The 23,741-nt window shown below is 35.7% G+C and overlaps 1 protein-coding gene across 3 annotated transcripts; it reads left to right on the plus strand.

Annotated features, from left to right (window-relative positions):
• Nucleotides 1–3,975: 3,975 nt before the first annotated feature.
• Nucleotides 3,976–23,226, plus strand: LOC112518011 (methyl-CpG-binding domain-containing protein 7-like). Of its 3 annotated transcripts, XM_025125518.1 has the most exons (12): nt 4,282–4,329; nt 5,517–5,579; nt 5,651–5,795; nt 5,942–6,040; nt 15,024–15,149; nt 15,273–15,311; nt 15,489–15,527; nt 15,905–16,051; nt 19,887–20,051; nt 20,512–20,746; nt 21,664–21,733; nt 23,007–23,226. In XM_025125518.1, exons 3-10 carry the CDS (start codon nt 5,727–5,729, stop codon nt 20,740–20,742), a joined length of 915 nt encoding a protein of 304 aa, XP_024981286.1. In that variant the 5' UTR covers nt 4,282–4,329; nt 5,517–5,579; nt 5,651–5,726; the 3' UTR covers nt 20,743–20,746; nt 21,664–21,733; nt 23,007–23,226. The 3 variants fall into 3 exon arrangements, with proteins under 3 accessions (XP_024981284.1, XP_024981285.1, XP_024981286.1); XM_025125517.1 differs by lacking the exon at nt 5,517–5,579 and having other exon boundaries at nt 4,250–4,329; XM_025125516.1 differs by lacking the exons at nt 5,517–5,579; nt 5,651–5,795 and having other exon boundaries at nt 3,976–4,329.
• Nucleotides 23,227–23,741: the final 515 nt, after the last annotated feature.

The raw sequence follows: 23,741 nt of genomic DNA on the forward strand, positions 1-23,741 counted from the left end.
AATATAATATAAATAAATAAAAAAGAAATTAAAATGAATAATATATATTAATTAAAATTTTCTTTAAATAATAATAAAACAAAAGGTAATAATAACAAAAACAAAAAAAAACACAAAAAACAAAAAAAAAACAATCATAATTAAACCTAACTTAGGGTGTCATTAGTAACACATAGGGGTGTCATTAGTCTCTTCCTTTTTTAATATTGTTATATTAATAATAATTCAAAAAAATCTAATTAATTTAATATATTTGTACGTCAAATAAAAGTTTTTGAACAAATATAATATATTTTTTAAAAGATAATATTTTTTGGTAAAAAAAGAACAAATCTTATTTTTTTTTCAAAAAACATTTTTTTTAAATAACATATATTTTAAAAAAAATATTAATGAGATAAGTTGTGTTCTACTAGTTTTATTGATACTGATATATTAATGAATAATTTAGAAAATTTTTAATTCATTTAATATATTTATTAAATAACACGTAAAAAATCTAAATATCAAAATTAAAAATACATTATTTAATAAGAACCAATAGATGCTATAATGAAAAAATTTTGAAAGTACAATGATGTAGTAAGAAAGTTACATCACTATAATACATGTGGACAGCCTACATGAACAATGAAGTGGCATGGAAACCCGATATAATGGGTAAATTTAAATCAAAATATTACTCAATGCTATAATGAGTAAATTTTTCAAAGTGAAATGTCCTAATAAAAATAGTTTGAAAGTAAATTGTTGTAATAAGAAAAACTGAAAGTACAATGCTATATTAAATTTTTTGTGAAAGTATAGATTGTTATTTTGTGCATTTTGCTCTTTATTATATTAAGCAAGACAATAATAAAAAACACAATTCGTATGTCGTGTGATAAATGACATTATAATATTTAGCCTGTAAGTGAACAGTGAATAAAATCATGTTATTCTTTTAAACCAGTATATAATAACGATACACTTTATGGATTTATCAGGCGAGCATTATGTGTACATTTTATTTAGTGAAATGAATCAACTGCATGTACTCAAATATGCTCATGTCCTATTATCTTATCATTTTGCTCAAGATTGAAAGAAAAAATACAGAGACAAACCTTCATATAGTAAATTTGCTTCTATGGTTATGTTGTTAGCAATCTGTTATTTTTGACATATACGTTATATTTATTGTTTTGGGTTGTTATTGCAACTGACATATTATTGTGGTCAGTATTTAGCTGAGTAACATATAAAAATACCGCGTGGTAATCACGTTGTTGATTTTCCTATGTTATCATTTGGATGAAAGGATGGTTTTTTATTCTCAAAAGCGATTCTGTACACAAACTACAACAACGAATTATTGGGTTTTTAGTAGATTAGTTTTCTCGAGGTATGCTCGATAAAGTGGACGTAGACCAAACTATTTTAATCATTGAAGCATCTTCGACAAATTTCTAAAATAGAGATTATAGCTTACTGTAAGTTATCATATGCCCACGACACGTATCACATTACAATACAGTTAAGGAGTATGTAAACCCATAGGGTTGCACACAAATATGTTTGCTTCCATTTGAAAGCAATCCAAAAGTCATGACTGACAGTTAAATAATTATTCCTGAAGAATAATTATAGAATACATGTTAAAACATAATTATGTTAATTACATGGTATTATCTATAAATAAGCATAATTATTTAAAGTTTTAGATAATTATATAATTATTTCCAGATAAATATCAAACATTATCTAAAGTTATAAGATGACTATGATACCAACATATATAAATAGGGTGTCAGACCAATTCAGTCGAAGGGAATTCAATTCTCTGAATCTGATTAATTAGTCAACATACACATATTTAGATTTAGGGTTTTTTTTGGGCTAGCAACCGTTGGAGAATCTACACGTGTTTGTGTGTGGATCAATTGTAGAGGAAACCGTGTTTGGTTTCTAAGTGCCACATCAGGTTTTTTCACTAGATCCTAAAAGGTACATTCCTAAACACCATATGGTGTGTTATAATTTAGTTAAATGTCTCATCGGATCCGACTTTGTGTTTTAATTTTTTTTTCTAAATTATTGTACCAAAATTTTATTTTCCGCTGCATTTATTGTTACAAGTTTCTTTTAAAACCCAACATTTACTTTTGTGCTTTAACAAATTTTCTAAAATTTTATCTAAAATAAAAAATGTAGGAACGAGGGAATAAACATATTTAAATTTGAATTAATTATTAAAAGAAGAAAATTGTTTGTTTCTATTAATGAAGTTGAATATATTATTATTTTATAGAAAGAAAATTAAAAGTTTATTGAAATAATAAATTTATAAAATATTTTAATTAATAATAAATTATTAAAAAATAAATAAACTCTAATTTTTTTTTAAAGATTTTAACTTTTATACTATTATTTTAAAGAAAATATAAATAATGTGTATAAAATACTCTTATAAATTAGTATATCACGTTGCAAATCTACTTTTCCTACATTTTTAGGGGTGTTTGGGATTGTTTGTTTGAAACAACTTATACTTTTCTATAAAAATACTTATTAATTTATTATAAATCAGAATGGTTAACTTTTTCAAAAACTTTTTATTACCGGGTTGGCACCAGTATAAATTGTTTATCCAAAAACTCAAAAATGTTTATTACCAATACAACACCGAAATTAATCAATAAATTGTTTTTATAAACAATCTCAAACACCCCTTTAATCTTCAATATAATTTGGATTTTACATCTTATGATTTGTTAATTTATTTTAAAATTATGTTTTGGTTTGATGAAATAGTTTTAAAGTATCTGATTTCATAGAATGATTTGAAGTATTTGCTTTGTAACATTTAAAATGTAATTGAATTTTATTCTTTATAAATAATTTATGAAATAAATTATAAAAATAATCAAGTTACTTTTAATTAATTAATTATTATAAAACAAATGTTTTTAACAAATTTTAAAACATTATTATATAGAAATCATATAAAACCCCGTGAAATACCAATCACTCTTGTGAGATTTCAAAATCTTATATTTGTGGGATTTCAATAAAATCTCGGGATTTGAAATCCCGGAATTCATTAAAATAAAACATGAGATTTAATTTCAAATCCCTCCAAATACAATCCAATCCTACAACAAACCGGACATATAAAACCAACAAAAATTGCAATAAGTTTTTAAAACCTGTTTACCTATATTTAAAATAAACGAGCATCATAGATACAAGAAACTGTTGTGTGATTTAGATAGCGGGCGTTCAAAGATGTAGCAAAGCTCATCAAATCACATTTTCTTTGTATTAACACAACATGAAGATGAACCTTATTGCACAATGAAAACGAGATTTGAAATTCGACTTCAGGCACCAGCCAAAGTCCCAAATATCCATGGGACACACCGTTTACATCTCCTAATAAGAGTTCCAAAAGCTGATATCATAATCTATATAGAAACTCATTAAGCAACCATTTACCAGTTAATTACTGGGTGTCACTTATCTTATCATATAAACATGAAATTACTGATAGTCTTATTCCGTAAAACGCAAAACAAGCATAAAAAATCTTACCCAATAAATGAGGAAGAAACCTCTTATTGCTAACAATATATTTTGATGAACAAAAATGTCATTCGATAGAATGAATGAGAATGATGACTATTATGTTAAATTCTTGTAGTAGAAAACTTCCAATTTATTTAGGGGTGTTTAGAATTGCTTATAAAAACAACTTATTGATTTATTTCGGTGTGATATCAGTAATAAATATTTTTGAATGTTTGGATAAATTAAAAATTTCTAACTTATAATAAATTGATAAGAACTTGTATAAAAAAACATAAGTTAATTTTAAACAAGCAATCTAAACATTCCCTTACTTTTTTGTTCTAAATGATTATGATTTTGATTCAACGATATCACACGTTCTATCACCTTGCGAATCTCTCAAAAAATGAAATGAACCCTAAACCCTAATTTGTAAACCCTAATTCCCAAATACAATTGGGGAAAAATTGTTTAATCGAGGGTTGAATATGACGCTAACCGGCAAAAACCTAATAGATACCAAAAAAGCAATGAATAGTGCGACTCACGACGGTGTACGCCCGTCACAATTACCAACAAATGGAGGAGCCGGTCACCGACGGCGATGATTACGCCCACCACCGTCAGATTGTCCTCGCCGACGTTGTAGCCCCTATTTCTCATTCCATTTCCAGTTCATCTTCAATCACCCCTATGTCCACCACCTCCTCAGCGTTCTCCCCTAGCGACGGTTCGGCCATTCAAAAGGTCCCGGGCTCCGACGGCCTTCGCTTCGATACGGTATACCTCTCAGGAACTCACGTACTTTGAATGACCTTGTTGGCAATGCATTTCAAGGAACTATTTTATCTACGAAATTACGTTTATTCTCAATAGATAGTTCAATTTTCGAGAATTAGTCAGGCCATGATACTCCTATAGGTGGGCTAATGGCGTAAATCAGTTGTGGGATAACTTCTGAGTTGCGAGATTTAGATTTATTTCTCAGAAAAGTTTTGGAACTAAAGTTTTGCCCGGCTGACATACAAATTCAAAGCTGAACTGCTCCTCTTCCTTTGGACCAAGGGAGTATTAGGTTTGATTGAGCTATGCTTGAAAAAAGAGGTCAATAAACATTTCTCTGATTTTAACTAGACATACATGGTCGGTTCGTTTGGTTCATCTGATTTGCTTCTATTTCCATCTCGTAGGCCCCAAAAACACATGGATACTTACGTAACAATATAGGACCTACACAATGGAAAGGAAAATGAAATGAAACGGTGGAAAATAAATACTAATGTCATTCCTTTTTTGGTGATATCAGCACCTTATAGTGAAGTTTCTTGACATTTTGGTGGCTTGCCGAATTGTCCAGGTGTGTGTGTATACTGCCATATAGCAAAGAGAAATTGTTAAGAAACTAAATATATGGTACTCACGTGTTTCTGGAACAATGTATTTCTACATGATGAGCTTTTTATGTCTCCTCAGGTTATACATGTTGGGAATGAGTTTACATCGTATATATTTGCAAATCTGAATGAACAACTTATCATAGGACTCAAATGATGCTAATTTATCTTATGTTTAATATATTAAAAAGTTGTTATTGTACTTTTTCATATAGTAATTAGGGAAGCAAAACCTTCTTCCCTTAGTTGTTTGCTTGTTTGATGGTTTTTGGGTGCACAATTAGCAACCCAGTAAAAAAACAAATATGTTCAACCCCCAAGAAGATACCGTGTATACCTTTATCTTTCCATGAATTTGTATTATGTTGACCCCCATGGTGTGTCAATATTTTATGGACTTCTCCATTTTAAAGTAAGATATAGAATAGATTGACTGCCTTTTGGTTTCCTGTTACTTACTTTCACAAGCTCAAAAAACTACATAATTGTTTATAAAGGTTCTATGTCTTTTTCAATCCTTGTTAGCAGGCTACAAGATTCTTGTTAAATTGTCATCATATGGTGTTGTACTAGGGCAAACATTTGGATAAACAAGAGAGATTATCACTTGAGACTTGACTGTAGCATCAATGCAAGGTCAAATTTATTTAGTTTATTTACCATTCATCTATCTGTAGCAAGACTATACTCTTTATGCCTTGCAACAGAACTGAAAGATGATCACATTGGGGGTGGTGATGGGTGAAGGGGGACTATTAAGGTCTATACCACTTTTTGCATATTATGAGGGTTGAACACCCCCTTCAAGGTTATTTCGGCTGGAGTGTTCTCATTTGCCCAAAAGGCATTTTGGTAGGTTCTGTAAACATCAAACTTCAACAACAATATATAGTGAATGGTTTCATTTTATTATATTTATTTTAAGAGCAACTTATCCTTACAAATAAAATGGGAAATACTATGACATCTGCATATGCTAATGCCAACGGTTATTGCAGGTGTCTCCAACAAATATGCAAGGCACCCCAAAGTTTACTCTGCCTAAAGATTGGTCTGTTGAAAAGGTACCTCGTAAGGGTGGAGGCACTACTGACAAGGTAATTTCAAATTGCTTCAGATCTGTTAATTCTTGTAGCAAAGATAATCAAAATCATAGATATGTCGTGTGAATCAATGGTTTACATTCTAGACACACCATGTGATAGATCAATTCTCCTTTACACTTAAACTACTTATACTTGGAATGGGATATTGTATCGACCAATGGCTCATCATGTTATCTCTAAAACCCAAGTAGAAGAAGGTTGTAAACTTGTAAAGATTTGTCACCGATAACCATGGTTGCTAAAACGATCGAGTTGTACGCCTCGAGGCGAGGGGGTGCCTCTGCTAGGTTGGTTGGGTCGTATGCCTCGAACTATTGAGGCAGGTCTGAGGCGGTAGAGGTGGTGCTGAGGCAGTACTAAGACTTTAGGGTTGGAAAATATGCCAAACCAAAGAAAATATACCTACCGATTGATGACCCATTAAAGTGAAAGTTCTGCCCCTTGCTTTGTCCTTGTGCATGGCCATTGAAGAAGAAAACTTATTGCTATGTGTGATTTTTTGTTTTTGTACAGTAAGACTACGTATTAGGGATTACGTTGCAGGAGTGACTTTTCTTCTTCTCTTGATATATGTGTCACTTTTATTGTCTCTTTATGTGGGAGGCTTTTAATGTTTCTCTTTAATAGCGAGACTTTTATTGTTCATATGATTTGTTTTTATTAAATAATAAAATCTCTAACAATTAATTACTTAAATTAAAGTATTTGAAGACTTTATTAGCAACATTATGATTCTAAATATTATTATCAGCTAAGTATTACATATATAATATTATTTTATTTATTTTCCTTTTCCTCCTCGAGACTTACGCCTCGGACTGCCTTGAGGCTTACGTCTTGCCTCGCGAAGGGAAACGCCTCGCCTCATGTTTCCGTACTTGAAAACCTTGCGATAGCCAAATAATATCACCTTTCAAGATTTCTACAAGTTATGATCAAAATTTCAATAATGAAAGAAAGCTAAAGAAACACTGTCTTGAGTTAACCTTTACCAGAAAGCACCGTGGATCTTTTTGTAATATCAAAGAGGAATTAGTCATTTGGTCATTTTAATAGTTTTGTCTAGTCCTGTTCTAGTCCTACCAAATGCAGAACAGACAATTAGTCATGTCCAACTCAGTACTGTCCAATTATGTCCTGCTCAGTCCCGTCCCATCTAGTCTGTGTACCAAACGCTACCATAGAATGAAATTCTTGGAGGTGAAGATGAAAATCATTTTGGGTAAAGTTATTATTAGGACCGACAATTGCACAAGCCTACTCATGGTAAATATGTCACTCAACCAAATGAGCAATCAACCACCGTGTCTAATTGATTTGCAACTTGCTTATCATGAGTAGCGTGTAGCTTGGTGTGTCAATGGGTCGGATCTTGATCCAAATCTTATCAAATTTGATTCATTTACATGGACCAATGAATCAGTAAAAGTGATTTAATGATCCAGTAAACGATCTAATAAATTGGGTCATTTAGACAGATAGTACTGGGATCAATCCATGATTCATCTTTGTAAAAAAACTGACTCCATTTAAATATTAAAAATAAAAGCTAAAAGAAAAAACTGGTAGGAAGCTGCCCTTATTTAACTATTGCATGAAAAACCCTTCTAAACCTTATGATTCATTCTCTAAATTGATTTTAGGATTAGCAATGGTCATTCAATCATTGATCTGGGATTTGTTGTGGAAGGAAAATTGTCATGATATGAGCATCCATGCTTCTAGAGTTTCTGGACTTGATAGTGATTGATTGCAATGACATAGCTATGCACCTTTGTTTTTTTTTCTTTCTTCTATTTCTGTTGTTAGTTTGAACTCTCTTTTCATATGCTAGAAAACAATGTTGCTTTGATTCTTGTAAGTTGTAACCATGAACCTTGTTATCAAGAATCTTTCCTGGCAATGATATTTGCCTCAAATTAAACTATGAAAGCCTTAAAGTTTGTATATATAAAAAACTTGTATGGTAGAATTGCATTGACACTTGCTTTAGAAATATACAAGTGTTTTATATTTTAGTTTGTGTTGTAAAATTATTTTATATGTTCGAAGTTTAAATATTATGTTTTAGTGACATTCATTGTACAAGTATGGACATATTTTTTGTATAGTGCAAGTCAATGTTTTAATTTCATAATCTTGTGAAAACTTGGAATGGGTCGGTCCATCTACTTGGTTTAGTTACATCATGGGTGAAATCATGATCCACTTGGTTGGATCATGGGTTAGATGACTAGATTAGATCATTAGTTTGCCCAATTATACTATTCTAATTCTCCATTGTTTCATCTATGGGCAAAATAAACAATGCTTATCCGGTCCCTCATAAACAAGGGCATATTGTTCTTCACGGGTAGTGAAATTAATAGTCTCACATCTCTCTAACCAAACGCCTCTCTGCTAATTCCTTGGGTCCATTCTCAACTATGGCACAATTATCCAAATTCTTTTAGAAGCGAATGCTATGGGATATTCCATTCTTATAGAGTCATGTATCCTGTTCTACAATGCATAGCCTAACTCAACAAGGCTGGTCGAAAATCAATGCATGTCAGTATGTGATGCAATTTTAGACCAAAGTGTTTCYAAGCCCACTACTTGGAAAGTCTACACTAGACGGCTCAAGGCCCATAAAGAGAATTAGTTAGTTTTTTGTTATAAAATAAGGTCGTGTGGGAGAAGGGAGGGGCATGCAGAGAAACAACCATTTTGTTAGGATCATAGCTATTGGCTGTGAGGAGGGAACTCTTTCCCTAGGACCGCTCTGTGGATTTGTATTTGTTCTCCTTTTCTTTCCTTTGTAACCATTTAGCCTTTCGTATTAATCAAAGTCAGACGTAATCACATCGATTGCGTATCTTTTCCCTAGGACCTGCCGGATTCTATGGAGACTCGTCTACATGGCCAATTGGAGAACCATGAGGAACGTATTCAACAATTGCAAACAGATGTTCAGGGAATTTAATGTCCCTGGAAACCATGAAGGAAGATCAGAGAGAACAGAAGGAATTTCGGGTATATATGCTGAATTTGGTGAAACTGCAACAGTGTAAACATCTGGAAACTGGAGGCTCTCAAATAGATTCTGATGGTTTTATTTCGGTTAACGTCAATTTGGAGAAATCGGGACAGAGTCTACACTATGCGGCGAAGAAGATCAAACTCCCAGAATTTTTTGGTTTCGATCCTTGTGGATGGATTGCTAAGGCAGAGTTGTATTTCGAGATTCATGATACTCCCAACAATTTACGAACTCGATTGGCTTAAATTTGTATGTCTGGAGTTGCTCAACACTGATTAACAGTGGTTAAGGAAATCCATGGAGATTACATGGGAAAAATTGACACAGGACACAGGAGCTGTTACAGAATTTTAGTGGACTGGAGATCCAGAATCCGTACGAGCAGTTGTCAACCATTAATTAGGTAGGTAAATTCGATCCATGATTACATAGATGATTTTGAATATTTGCTTTCCCTTGTTCTTCGCTTGCCCGAATCTCAAGCCCTAGGTTATTTTTTGGCGGGACTGCAACCGGAGGTGAGGCGATGAGTTAATCTCCATCGTCCTCAGAATCGACTGGAGGCTATGTATTTAGTGAAGGATGTTGAGGAGATGCTGCATCCATCAGAGAATTCGGCGTTGACATCTCGGTATCGATACCAGGGACACTCTTCTTTAAGCGATAAAAACCTGTCTGGGCTTCCTTTTGGTCAAGTGGGCCAAGGCGCACCTAAGGCCCATATGCCTGGAAGTGTTGGGTCTGATCGTAGACGATTCTTACGATCTGAAGCACGACCTGAAACTTCTAGGGCATCGTCAAACTCGACAGTGGTTGGTCCTTTGAAGAATGATTCCACACAAAATTCTTCTGCTCGTTATCGTGGCTCTCGTACAGTTGACTTCAATGGCGTGGGAGGATTGACGCAAGAAGGGGTTATGTTTTAAGTGCGGTTAACAAATTGGACCTGCACATAAGTGTCCAGAAGCAAATCTTCGAGTGATCTGTTAGCTGAGGATGAAGAATCAGAAACCGAGGGTGACCTTCGTACGATTGATCTGATGAAAGAGGAGGAAACGTGGGACAATAAGAAGGGTGAAATTGGTGAGTGCTCGGTCATCGAATTTATGAGTACAGGTGACATGTCCAGATTCAACATTAAATACTGTCAAATTGAACGGGTGGTTACATGGAATTCCGATTGTTATACTGGTGGACAGTGGTGCCACTCATAATTTTGTCTCCTCTCGCCTAGCAAATGCCTTGGATCTCTCGATTTCGTCTTTCTTCGGACTACATATCAAATTAGGCGATGGACACAAGGTTTTTGTGTCTCAAAAGTGTTATGGGGTGGCGATCACGGTGGGAACTTGTGAATTTGTTGTCGATGCGCTTTTATTCGAGATGGGAAATCTGGATATGGTTTTGGAAATTGAATGGCTGTGAACTTTGGGAGATGTCATTCACAATTGGGAGTCCCAATCGATGAAGTTTCGGCATCACAGTTAAGAGGTTTGTTTATAGGGGAGTTCTTCTTCGTCGTCATGTCACTATTCGTTACAAAGTTGGTTATTGAATACAAAGGCATTGTTAGATTCGCATGACGACTCAGCTGATCACACCCTTGGACTCTCGTTCATTGCCCCATCAACGATCACAACAATTACAACAATTGTTCGTTAATTTCGCTCCTGTTTTTAATGAGATTATGGGGTTACCTCCTACCCGTAGCAAAGATCATGCCATTAATCTCCTGCCAAGTCAAGGTCCTGTTTGTGTTCGACCTTGCCGTTATCCACACGCACACAAGACGAAGATTGAACGACTAGTTCAAGAGTTGTTGTCCTTGGGAGTTATTCGGTCAGTCGTTGCTTTTCTTTCTGTTACTTCGAAAGTAGCTGCTTCAGCTTCAGCCACTCAAATTTTCGATATTCTTTTTTATTTCTAAGCAACAATGCGTTTTTTAGTCCGGTGATTTTGGTCTGTTAAAAAAACCAAACATGGCGAATGTGTGTCGATTATAGAGCTTTAAACAAGGTCACGGTACCGGATAAATACCCGATTTATGTCGTAGATGAGTTAATTGATGAATTATCGGGCGAATTTTTTTTCACGAAGTTGGATTTGAAATCTGGTTACAACCAGATTAGAATGAAGCCAGAAAGCGTGGAGAAGACAACTTTTCGTACACATGATGGGCATTACAAGTACCTCGTAATGCCATTTGGCCTCACCAACGCTCCCTATTATGAAAGTTTATCGTGGTTTTTTTGATGATATTTTAATTTATAGCCCAACATGGGAACAACACCTCCGTGATCTAGTTGACACTTTGAAAGTACTCTTGACTCATCAGTTTGTGGTAAATAAGAAGTGTTCATTCGGTCAATCTTCGGTGGACTACCTTGGCCATACCATGAGTGGGAAGGGCGTTTCAATGGATCCCAAGAAAGTTCAAGCTGTGATCGATTGGTCTACCCCGAAACAAGTTAAGGGTGTACGGGGTTTTCTTGGACTTATGGGTTATTATCGTAAGTTCATTCGGAATTACGGATCTATTGCAAACTATTGACCGAGTTGACTAAGAAGGATAACTTTTATTGGAATGACTCAACTTAGCAGTCCTTCGATCTTCTGAAGACTGCCATTACCTCTGCTCCGGTGCTCGCTTTACCAAATTTCTCGATTTCGTTTGTGGTTGAATGTGATGCCTCGGGTCGAGGAATCAAAGCAGTTTTGATGCAACAAAATCGACCCATAGCATTTTTCAGTTTGGTGTTAAGTGATCGGAATCTTGCTAAGTCGGCATACGAAAGAGAAATTATGGCTTTGGCTCTGTCCGTCCAACATTGGTGAAGTTACTTGTTCGGTACGAATTTTGTAGTATATACGGATCATAAGAGTCTCAAACATCTCTTACATCAGCGTATTACTACTTCCGATAAGCAAAATTGAGTAGCCAAGCTTCTCGGATACCATTTCGATATTTGTGACAAAGTAGGAAAAGAAAATAAAGCTGCTGATTCCTTATCAGACGTGACGATGAAGGGGAAATGAAGGCTATGAGTTATCAACCTGTGTAGGTACAGGGTGCTCAACTTTTGGAAGAAGTCAAATTGGATATAAACATCCACAGTTAGTCGAAGACTGCCATCAAGATCGTAATTCTCATCCCGGATACACAGTTCACAAGGGTATTTTATACCATAAAGACAAATTAGTAATTTCACTCAATTCCAAGTGGATTCCAACATTGTTGCAAGAATTCCATACAACAGCTACGGTGGACATTCAGGATATTACAGAACATATCGTCGTCTAGCGGCGAAACTTTATTGGCTAGGCATGACCACTACAGTCCAACATTTTGTACAAGAGTGCGACATTTGTCAAAGGTGTAAATCGAGTTCGTTAACCCCAGCGGGTCTACTGCAGCCGTTGGAAATACCAGCAACTATATGGGAGCATTTATCAATGGATTTTATTGTGGGATTGCCTAAATCCAAGGGTTTTGACGCCGTATTAGTTGTGGTGGATCGACTATTTTAGTCATTTTATTCTTCTCAAACACCCGTACACGACCCGAAATATTGCGGATATCTTTGTTCGTGAGATTATTCGGCTTCACAGTATACCAAAATCCATTGTAAGTGACCGGGATCCTCTGTTTATGAGTCATTTTTGGCAGGAGATTTTCCGATTACAAGGAACCCAGTTGCACATGAGTTCCTCTTACCATCCCGAATCTGATGGACAAACGGAGGTTATAAATCATTGCTTGGAAGCATATTTGCGTTGTTTTGCTGTTGATCAACCCCGTTCATGGTCGTTATGGGTACCATGGGCTGAATTTTGTATAATTCATTGTTTCATGGATCAACCGTTGTTACTCCCTTTGAAATTGTTTATGGTTGCAAACCACCGAATGTGACACAATCCATTCCAGGAGAAGTCCGTGTAGAGGTGGTCGGACAGGAGTTAAAAGACAGGGATGAGGCGTTAAAACAATTGAAGACTCATTTACTACAAGCACAAACCCTCATGAAGACACAAGCTGATAAGTAAAGGCGTGATGTTTCGTTTGAAGTGGGTGAACAAGTTTATGTCAAGTTACATCCCTATCGACAGTTTTCGGTGGCTCAACGAATCAATCAAAAGCTGGCACCTCGTTATTATGGCCCGTTTATGATCTTGGAGAAGGTTGGTCTGGTCGCTTACCGTTTACAACTTCCACCTTCATTCAAGGTTCATCCAGTCTTCCATATTTCTCTTTTAAAGAAAGCTGTCCAAGGTGCTTCGGTGGAGCTTTCCTTGCCTGCAGAATTTGATTGGACGTTTCAGAAAAACTGTTTCCATAGGCCATTAGAGCTACTCGTTCTTACGTCCGTCAAGAAGAAACCGTGCTTCAGTGGCTCATTAAGTGGCAGGGTCACTCTTTGGAAGAGGCAACGTGGGAGGATGCGATTACTATTCAAAGTCAATTCCCTGATGCAGGTCTTGAGGACAAGACCAATTTTGGAGGAGGGCCAAGTGATGCAATTTTAGACCAAAGTGTTTCCAAGCCCACTACTTGGAAAGTCTACACTAGACGGCCCAAGGCCCATAAAGAGAATTAGTTAGTTTTTTGTTATAAAATAAGGTCGTGTGGGAGAAGGGAGGGGCATGCAGAGAAACAACCATTTTGTTAGGATCATAGCTATTGGCTGTGAGGAGGGAACTCTTTTCGTGGGACCCTCTGTGGATTTGTATTTCTTCTCCTTTTCTTTCCTTTGTAACCATTTAGCCTTTTGTATTAATCAAAGTCAGACGTAATCACATCGATTCCGTATCAGTATGGGAAACTGAAGAACTAATCCTGCCTCTCGCATTCACCTTAGTGATCACATTTTTCAATAATCCAACCTAATGGAACCAAGTCTATGGACTCGACTCTGGTTGACTAGGATGCTTTTTCATTGGTCCAACAGATCAATCACGGAAGGGTCATAATGTCCATGCTAGTGTCTTCTCATGAGCTGTGAATTCTACATATTTTTTTTCTGCAGGACTGTCATTTAACAGTGTCAACACTGAAGATTCTTCTAGCCTTCTTTAAAGTAGACCAAGAGGGCAATTGTTTACCTCTCCAGATAGTGTCCAACTCCCTTATCTCTTGTGGATGCTTCCACAACTGAAACTCAACCTTTTCCTTGCCCAATATCCAGAAACAAACTAACAACGAAATATCCTTTACACTCATCATGTTCATAGCTTTTTGGTGAGATAGTGGCTGGCAAACTAGTTGATCAATGTCACTTATTGGCTGCAAATGGGAGAGCAGTGGTAGATGTCTTACTCCCTGTGTCCCAAATTAAATGTCCACTATGAAAAGGGTACACAGTTTTACAAATGTGTAATTATTACACCTTTTAATTAACTAAATGACAAATTTACTCTTAATAATAGATAGTAATGAATATATCCATCTCATAATTAAGGGAAGAATTGGAAAGTACACTTATTTTGGGTCAAACTAAAATAGAATTGTGGACACTTGCTTTGGGATGGAGGGAGTAGCAGATTTGAAGGATTTTTTTTTCCCTGTACTGCCTATGAGTCGGCCTATGGTGAGCCATTATTACTGCTATAGTCCACAAATGGAACGTCCTTGCACATTTGCATGGTTTGGCGTTTGTACAAATGTTTCACCTTAAGTCTTTTCTATAAGGATTAGGCTTGGGTAAATGTGAATCTAAGGAACAACAATGCCTCCAGAATTGGTGAATGGTGCATGTTGAACCTTACAAATAGGTCATAGTTGTAGATGCACCAACTGCCATGTGACTTTTTTTTCAGTTTCAGTAGTTTCTCGTCTTTTTTCTTTCTCTATTCATCATCCTTTAAAAATAATAAAAGCCTGTTATGTAAACTCATACAAGAATTTCAAGTTGCATTTACAGTGAGAACTAGAAATTTATAAATATCATTCTGCAGTATTACCGTGATCCTGAAACTGGACGACAGTTTCGATCCCTTAAAGAGGTTGAGAGATACATCACTGAAGGAATTACACCTGCAAAATTTAAGGCGAAGAGGCTAAACTCTCATCATCATGAAAAGGTGAGGTCCGGAGCTTTTGAGACAGTCAAGAAGAGTTCAATTAATTTTCATTATTTCATTTTGCAGAATTTTCTCAAACTTGTCAACAAGAGTTCAATTAATTTTCATTATTTCATTTTGCAGAATTCAGACAGTCAAGATACAATTGTGGCCGGTGGAAAGGTAAGCTTTTGAGTTTTCAGTCATGCAACAACTAGTACCTAGTCATAAGTGATATAACCTGTAAATGTTGCATATCCTAAATCTTTTTTTATTTTGTTCCAACATTTAATGTTTGTATTTCTTAATTTTTCTTGTCAACAAGAGTTTTAATTATTTTTCATCATTTCCATTTTGCAGAATTCAGGCAGTCAAAATATGATTGTGGTCAGCGGAAAGGTAAGCTTTAAACTTTCAGTCATGCAACACTTATTAGCTAGTCGTAAGTGATATAACTTGTAAATATTGCATATCCTCACGCTTTTTAGTTTTGTTCCGACATTTAACAATGTTTCTATTTCTAATATTTCTTGAACAAATTGTTTTTGGTGATTGGAGACAAGGCGGTCCATCTATCTCATGCATGAAGAAAGTCCGACATTTAACTATCATTCATCCTTTCTTTCCAGTTTCCAAAATATATATACATCCTTCACAATCTTTTAGTTGACTATTAGCTTATTGGAATTTAATGATTGTCGAAAATTCTACTGAACACACACTTGATTGACCGAACATGCGAATAGATGCTCACGTCCATGCTAATGACATTGCAGAAGTTAGATTTGGAAGAGGATAAAGATAATCAATATCAGCTGGTTAATGTGTCTACCCCAATCATCTCGCCTACATCCTCCTTTAAACTCCCTGATGGTTGGGTTGTGGAGGAGGTACCTCGTAGATCTGGAGGCTATATTGACAAGGTAGCATTCTTTATCTGTAACTCATATGTTTTGATTGGTAAGCCAGCTTTGTTTTTTCTCCTCTCATTATGCCTTTTGTGCAGTGAAATTAATTTTCTCAAACCAAATGCTTTACATTTTAAATGTCAGCTAAAAAATATCTCTTGATTTAAATGTAACAGTATGTTCAGTCTCCACTGTGGTGGTGGTAGGGTTTATACTTTTAAAGTGACCTACCTATATACTGGCTTAAATTGGTACACCTTACTACCTTAGTGGGATCCTTTCGTAAGTGACCTGGTTGACTGTATCGGCTACTGAGTGAAGGGATGGCACTTTTTAAGTTCCTATGGTTCTACATATGATCACTGTATGTTTATTAGTCTTACACTTGGAGGCAAAAGGACAAAATGCAAATAAGTTTTCATTGTTTGTATATATCTGTGTTCTGGATTTGTGGGTTTCTGTTGCCATCGACAGTTGCATATATATGTCTAGATTCTTTTATTGTGTTTTCTGTTCTTTTCTATGTTATGCTGCTCCATTATTGGAAGTCTCTTCTGTTTATTTATATGGTAGTTAATAAGACATGAATGGATGATACAAAATCTGTAGAAGATACAATAAATTGATGCTTTTGACTCAACCCAAATGCCAATGAGAAGGCATCAGATAGCCTTTGGTTAAGAAAGTGACACGGAGTAGGAGGGGTTTTGCACTTTTGCTTAATATATAGATAAATTATAAGACACTTATGCCATACATTTATTGGGTTGGGAAGCCATCTCTGAATATAGAGTTCTTGCGTCAAGGACATCACTAATGCTGGATAGTGGATACCTATATCTGATTTTCTTTACTTGGAAAGTGGCTTATTTGACTACCAGCAAACATTTAGGCAAGTGACACAGTAACTTCCTTTTTGTACTAAAGGGAAAGCTACTACCTTGCAGCATCTCTTGTCTTCCGAGATCCTTCTTGTTGTTTGCATCTCTTATCATTATTTAGACTCCCAGAAAGTGCTTTAGTCTTTTGAATCGAAGGGGATTAAAAATCCGGAGGCATGAGGATGCCAGGCATGGCATAACCCAAGTATTTGCAAGAAATCTCTGTTGGACTAGGGCCAATCGTGGAATATTATAACTCTATTAAGGGCCTGCTTACTTGCATCTGTCTTCCTCCTACCCGGTTAAGAGGGTCTTACCGGAGTAAGAGATACTTGTTTACCAGGAAAAAAATAACCATGACCGGTGTTTGATGCCGACCGTTCATCTTACTGGAGAAAGAGATTGGAACCTTGCTGACTACTGTCAGCGGCTTTTTCCTGTATTACCCCTCCCTAGTCCCTATCCTCTCTCCAAAAACCCAACCCTTCCCCTCGACCCATCATTTTTCGTGACGACCATCGAGACACTTATCCTACAACTACTACCCCAGAAATAATCAAGAAAAACTGTTGGCCGGAAGCATTCCTCCTTCGAGGAAAAACTTCGGGAGGAACTACCAGACTGGCTGACGGCATGCCAATGTTTTGCTAATGATGGTCGCGCCAGGCATGGTGGTTCATCGATGAAGAATTATATAATCAAGGTGGATGGTGGTTGTGATTTGTGGCCAGACGATGAGAAGAAATAATGTAGAGAGACGGGGACGGTGGTGTTGAAGCCTGGAGCGCATTGTTCCTTTCCCATAATCTCGTGAACTGCAATTCCAAAGCCAGTACACTAATAAAGTATATTTAAATATATTTCATTTATTTTAATTATAAAATTTGAGTGCTTGAATAGTTGCATTACAATTGTTTTAAAAAATTATAATTTGTTATTATAATGAGTATCAATATAAATTCATAAGTGAAAAAGAAATAAAAGAAATGTATTTGAAATATTTTATAAACAACAATTTTTGATAAAAGGGTAATAGTCTATTTTTATTTACTTAGTGCTTAACATAAAACATTTAGTAAACAATAATTTTTTACTTGGCACTTGCCTCAGTCAGACCTCTTACCCATCAGTATTTATCCACAAATTTTAGTAAACAACCCCTAAATGCTACAAGCAGAAAATACCAAGTTGTGTTAGTAGAGGCAGAAGCTTACGCATGTACCTGCAACGAAATTAAAGAAAAAGACATAGTAATCCAGGCAGCTAAGGCATTAAATAAACCTGTCCTTTACTATCAGCTCACTAAGGGGCCGTTTACCTAATGCCAACCGGGTAAGTGCTTGCCGGGCTATTTATCTTACCGAAGAGCATGGCAAGGACTGAAAATCTTATCTGGTAAGAGGCATGGCAAGGACTGATAATCTTACCCGGTAAGTGAAGGTGGTGATTCTTGCCCTGTTAGCGCTTACCGGGTAAGAGACATTTACCAACAATCTTCCTATGCCATTTTGCTGGCCGAGAATCTTACGCAGTAGGGTAAGTGAGAGTGGTGACTCTTACCTGGCCCCTAAATTTTTATTGTCCATAGGAAGAGATCTCAACTCTGCAAATATCTTCAAACCTTTGTATCTCTTATGTTGGATGTAGAAGTTTCTCATGGCAGGAGCATGTGATGCATGCTGTTATATGCAAAAGGGAAGCATTGGAAACCAACTCAATCTAATCTACACAAGATAAGTGGGATTGTCTCCAGTGGAAACTTGATCTATGGTTACCACAATTTTTTTGATGAAGGGGACAGAATCCCAGGAAATTTTTTATTTCTACTGTAATTAGTTGTCTCTAGTGGAAACTTGATCTGTGGTCACTGCAATTAATTGTCTTCAGTGGGAACTGGATCTATGATTACTTTAGTTAACAGCTTGACTAGGATAAAATAGCGACTGATCTAAGAATAGTTACAACTGAAAGACAATTAAAAAGAAGTGCGAGGAGAATAAGGAAGGTGAATTGTATGGTAAAAGGATTACTTTTAGGTTCTGATTCCACCTTGATCCATAGAAAATCTCGGGTTCTCGACAATACATCTGTCTTTGTAAAAACCTTTTTGCCCACAACATCAAACGCAAAAGAAAACAAGATAAGTTAATTTAATCCTGGGTGTAACCTGTTTGTTCATAGACGTCCTGTCTTTAACACCTAAAGTCCTAAACGATTGTGCTCGCAGGTTGCTGGGGATGAAGTACCAGTTAAATCTGGAACTAAAATCAACGCAATAAAAGCCTGTAGTTTGGATGGATAAATATATAAATTGAACTCAAGTAATCAATACAATTAGAAGTTCTATAAAGCAAACAACTATTACAAAGAGACAAAAGAGAACTTTATGACCCTGGTTTCATGGCATCTAAAATCTGTTGTCTGGAATAAATATGCAAGCAAATTAAACCGAAGTAATTGTTACAGACTCACAGTCTCAAGTTCTGATAGCAAACATCTAACAAAGAAAGATAAACTTAATGACCTTTGTTCCATTGTCTCTGAAAGTGTGTCTAGCTCATCACGGGATTTTCCATTACCGTAGCTATAAGGAACGGAAAAGTAAGTGATGATGAAGAAGAAACTCTACATTGTGACTTGATTATGTGTGGGTCTTTTTCTCTTCTCACTACAGCTCCAATATGCGCTTCTTAGTCTTCATAAAAGAGAGCAGATGCTAAATTGATGAGATAATCTCTGATTGGACTTATTCTGGTACATATCCATATAATATGCTACAGGCCTCACGTGTCTAATCCAATAAAACACATCTTTCTTGTGTTGATTTTGCATGTTCTATTACCTTTTCAATTTTTTTTGGTATTTGGTCAGTTTCAGAAGGCAAGAATGTCTTTCTTTACATATGAATATAGGCTTAATTTTGTTAAATTCACCATCCGATCTGAGACGTTTTACCACATTTTGTGCAGTATTACTATGAGCCTGGGACTGGACAAAGGTTCCGATCGATGGTAGCAGTTCAGAAGCACCTAGAAGAGCTGGAAGAAAATTCACCATTGTCAGTTGTACTAGAAGGAATGAGAGAGAATATTTTGCCCCTTTCCAAGGCTTTCAAATTAAGCAATCGTATAAAGGTTGAGCTTATGGATCAACTTATGTTTGGCTGAAGTAGATCATTTCCAACAGATTCTCTATAATTTCTGCAAAATAGAGAAGCAAAAGTTAAAATAAATTTTTTTACATCCATCTCTGTTTTGGACATAAATTATATTCTTACAAATATTCATATCCCAAAAATCTTCAAGATCGACTTTATATGAAATGATAATACATTCGACTTCATTGATGGGAACATTAAAGAAACATCTCTCTCTCTCTTCAGCATTTAAATTTGGAAAGTTCTCCAAATTTGGAGATTTTTATCCTCTCTTTTCTACTTTTTGCATTTTGGGGAAAGTTTTGGAGGATCCCTTGCAACAAAAAGAATAGGTTAAAACTCCAACATCTTCATTTTCTGTTTTTGGAGAATCTGTTGGAGATGCTCTTATTGTTATTTGTACCATTGCTTACCACTGCTATCTTGTTCTTTGTTAGGACCATGGTTCTTACAATTCATGGAAAAAAAGCATATCTAGAAAGGAGAAGACCTCATCATTTGTCGATCCTCCAAGCAAAATCAATTGGGTTATTGCTGGTGCCGGAGGGGATGCATGGAATGCTTTTGAGGATGATACATTGGTTCCAGATTCTGTGAAGCAACAGTGGGGAAAGACATTTATGATGAGCATCAACAATAGCAAACATAATGCTCCAGTTTCTGGGTGACAAGGTATTTGAATCTGGTGCTTTTTACAGTTCACACACTGCCAATATCATGAACTATCAACATTGCAACTCCCTTGATATGATCTTGGCTTGTCTTTTATTTGCTCACTAGATTGGTGTCCACTTTGCAAAAACTTTTGTTCCAAATGGAAGTATTGTCGGATGCTATCAGATACTCGATTGTTCTCATAATTACATATCTTAACTAGTCTTTGCAAGTTTTTTTAGAACTGTGGCAATCCCATGGGACGCTGAAGCTAACAGCAAGGAAAACCTCCAGTGGCCCTGAGGGGACTCGAACTAGTGGGTGTCCCTTGTGCAGGGGCGGACCCACTATGGTGCTTATGGTAGCACGGGCCACACTTCCAGAAATTGAGGCCCAAAATGCATATAATTTTGCTATGGCTTCTCTTTTCTCAATCATAGTGTAAAAAATTAGGATTGTGAAAGGTGCCACCATATTATTTTGTTAGGTGCAAGCATATATTATTTGAAACTACAATGACACAAGTTTCTCTTTTTAGAGTTGGTTTGCACGGTTCTTTCTTCTTTTTCAGGCGCGGGTTTGAATCCCATTTGTATCATTTCTTAGTTTTTAGCCTTTAATTTCAGATTTGTTATGTTTTTGAAAAAAATTGGCATAAAGACTCGAACACAAGAACTCACATACAAAAAACAAGGAAACTAACAAATAGACCAATGATGATTTTGTAAAAACTGTCCCACCACTTGAAAAAATTTCTAGGTCTGCAGCCCTTATGGAGAAGTTGGATTTTTCTCCATGTTCATTTTCTTTGAAATGCTTTCAATCATCTTTCCTTTCAGAATCTCGTACAAAAAGCAATATTTGAATTATTAGGATTTTAGATGTTTGAAATGGAACTTCTGTATTCAAATATTGACTCTTTTCATGCATTTCAGGTTTGGTTCTCAAGCTGGGTCACTATATATCCTGTATGATCTTTTGAAATGGATTCTCATCTATTGAGAGGTAAATCTTGGAACTCTATTGATGCAAGTTCTCAAGTATAATTAGGTAATTATAGTACTATCTTGATTTAATTTGTCACATATTATAACTTAGGACTGGTATATGTGTGTGGTGTTGTTTTTCTTGTTTTGTGGTTCTGGTATGTCTTATAGACCCTTCTGTTGAGAGCAAATAGAATAGTTTTCTTAACATCATTGTCATTTGGTTTGTTATCATCATCTAAGGGGCCGTTTACTAACGCTTACCCGGTAAGTACTAACCGGGTAATTTTTCTCACCGGATGCACATGGCAAGGGCCAAGAATCTTACCCGGTAAGAGCGATGATAAGGATAGAGTCTTACCCGGTAAGGCAAGGGCCAAGAATCTTACCCGGTAAGAGCGATGATAAGGATAGAGAGTCTTACCCGGTAAGTGAGGGTGACGACTTTTACCCGGGTAAGCGCTTACCGGGTAAATTGTTGTATAGGATACGTTTTGATGTACTACAATCTTACCCAATAAAATAAATTATAGTGTTGACTCATAATGTTAAACATTTACCGGATAAGCATTTAGGTAAACGGCCCCTAAGATGATGAAGAAAAATCGTAAAAAGCCCATTTTGATTTCACCTTTTAATGAGAAAGCTCCTTAGTTTGGGACTTGAATGCCATCTTTATGAAAAACTAATTATTCTCTGTTCCATTGGCTATATTTTGCTGACTTTTGATTAAAAAATAGGTGGGATATTTTTGTTTTTAAAATTAGGTGGTTATTAACTACCTTTTTGATCACATCAGTTGGATCATCTTAATCTAACGGTTTGGATTAAGTTTTCTGGTTCTCCCTTGTGCGTGTATATACATATACATAGGGTTGGGTTCTGGTGAGATAAGAGTTTAGGCGATAACACTTTTAAACCGTTGGATGAGTTGATTTTTTGATCTAACGTCAAAAAAATCATGTATCTTCAATTGATTGCTGACCGAAAACACGACCTTCATCTACCTTAATCTTTATTTTTATCTTCGCTCACTCGCCTTCACGAATTTTCACATAAATAAATTTGTTAAAGTTTCAGTCATGTTGATAGAAATAGGTAATTGAACGTAGATGAAGAATTTTTTTTCATGTCCTCATTATAACTCTTTATCCTTTCACGATCCCAAGTCTCTCTCTCTCTCTCTCTCTCTCTCTCTCTATATATATATATATATATATATATATATAATTTGCCTTCACTGGGCTGAAGTCAAAACATGAGACTGATGCTAGTTTTGTATGTGTTGATAGGGTTGTATCTGCAATTGAGAGGGTGGAGTTTGGGGCCAATCTGGAGATGATGTTGTATTTGTAAAGTGGTGTTATAAGTAGTGAAATGTTTGTTTGTATGATCTTTTATGTGAACTTGATGGCTGAATTGGATTTAGATGCTATATGATAGTTAGCCTGGCTGTTTGACTTTCAAAGTCAAATCTGCATAGTAAACAGTAAACTTGGACCTATCTTTACTGTTTTTCCATTGTCAATTCTGGAAGGAGCATTGAGCAAGTGCATTTTTGGCTTCTCTTCATTTCAACTTTTCTAAGTTGGATTTTTTTTTCAGAGACAACCTTTTGTCTATTTGAGACACAGAAAATATCTGCCTACATCCTATCCCTCCAAACCATAATTTTGTATACTAAACACTTACTCGATAAGCGCTTACCGGTAAAATTCAACACTATCGTTTACTTATAGGGCAAGATTTTATTCACTAAAATGTATCGTATGCAACAATTTATCCCGGTAAGTGTTAACTATGGTAAGAGTTCTCGTCTTCACTTACTGGGTAAGACTTGAAATTATTGTCTTCGCTTTTATCGGGTAAGATTTTTGGTCCTTACATATTCATCCAGTAAGGTAATGTTATTTGGGGGTCGTTTACCTAAATGCTTACCCGGTAAGTGCTTACCCGATAGGATTCAAAATTATAATTTATTTTGATACGTAAGATTTTAGTATATCAAAACATATCGAATGTAACAA

This window comes from Cynara cardunculus (assembly GCF_001531365.2).
Source record: "Cynara cardunculus var. scolymus isolate 2C chromosome LG 9, CcrdV1, whole genome shotgun sequence".
Classification (NCBI taxonomy): domain Eukaryota; kingdom Viridiplantae; phylum Streptophyta; class Magnoliopsida; order Asterales; family Asteraceae; genus Cynara; species Cynara cardunculus.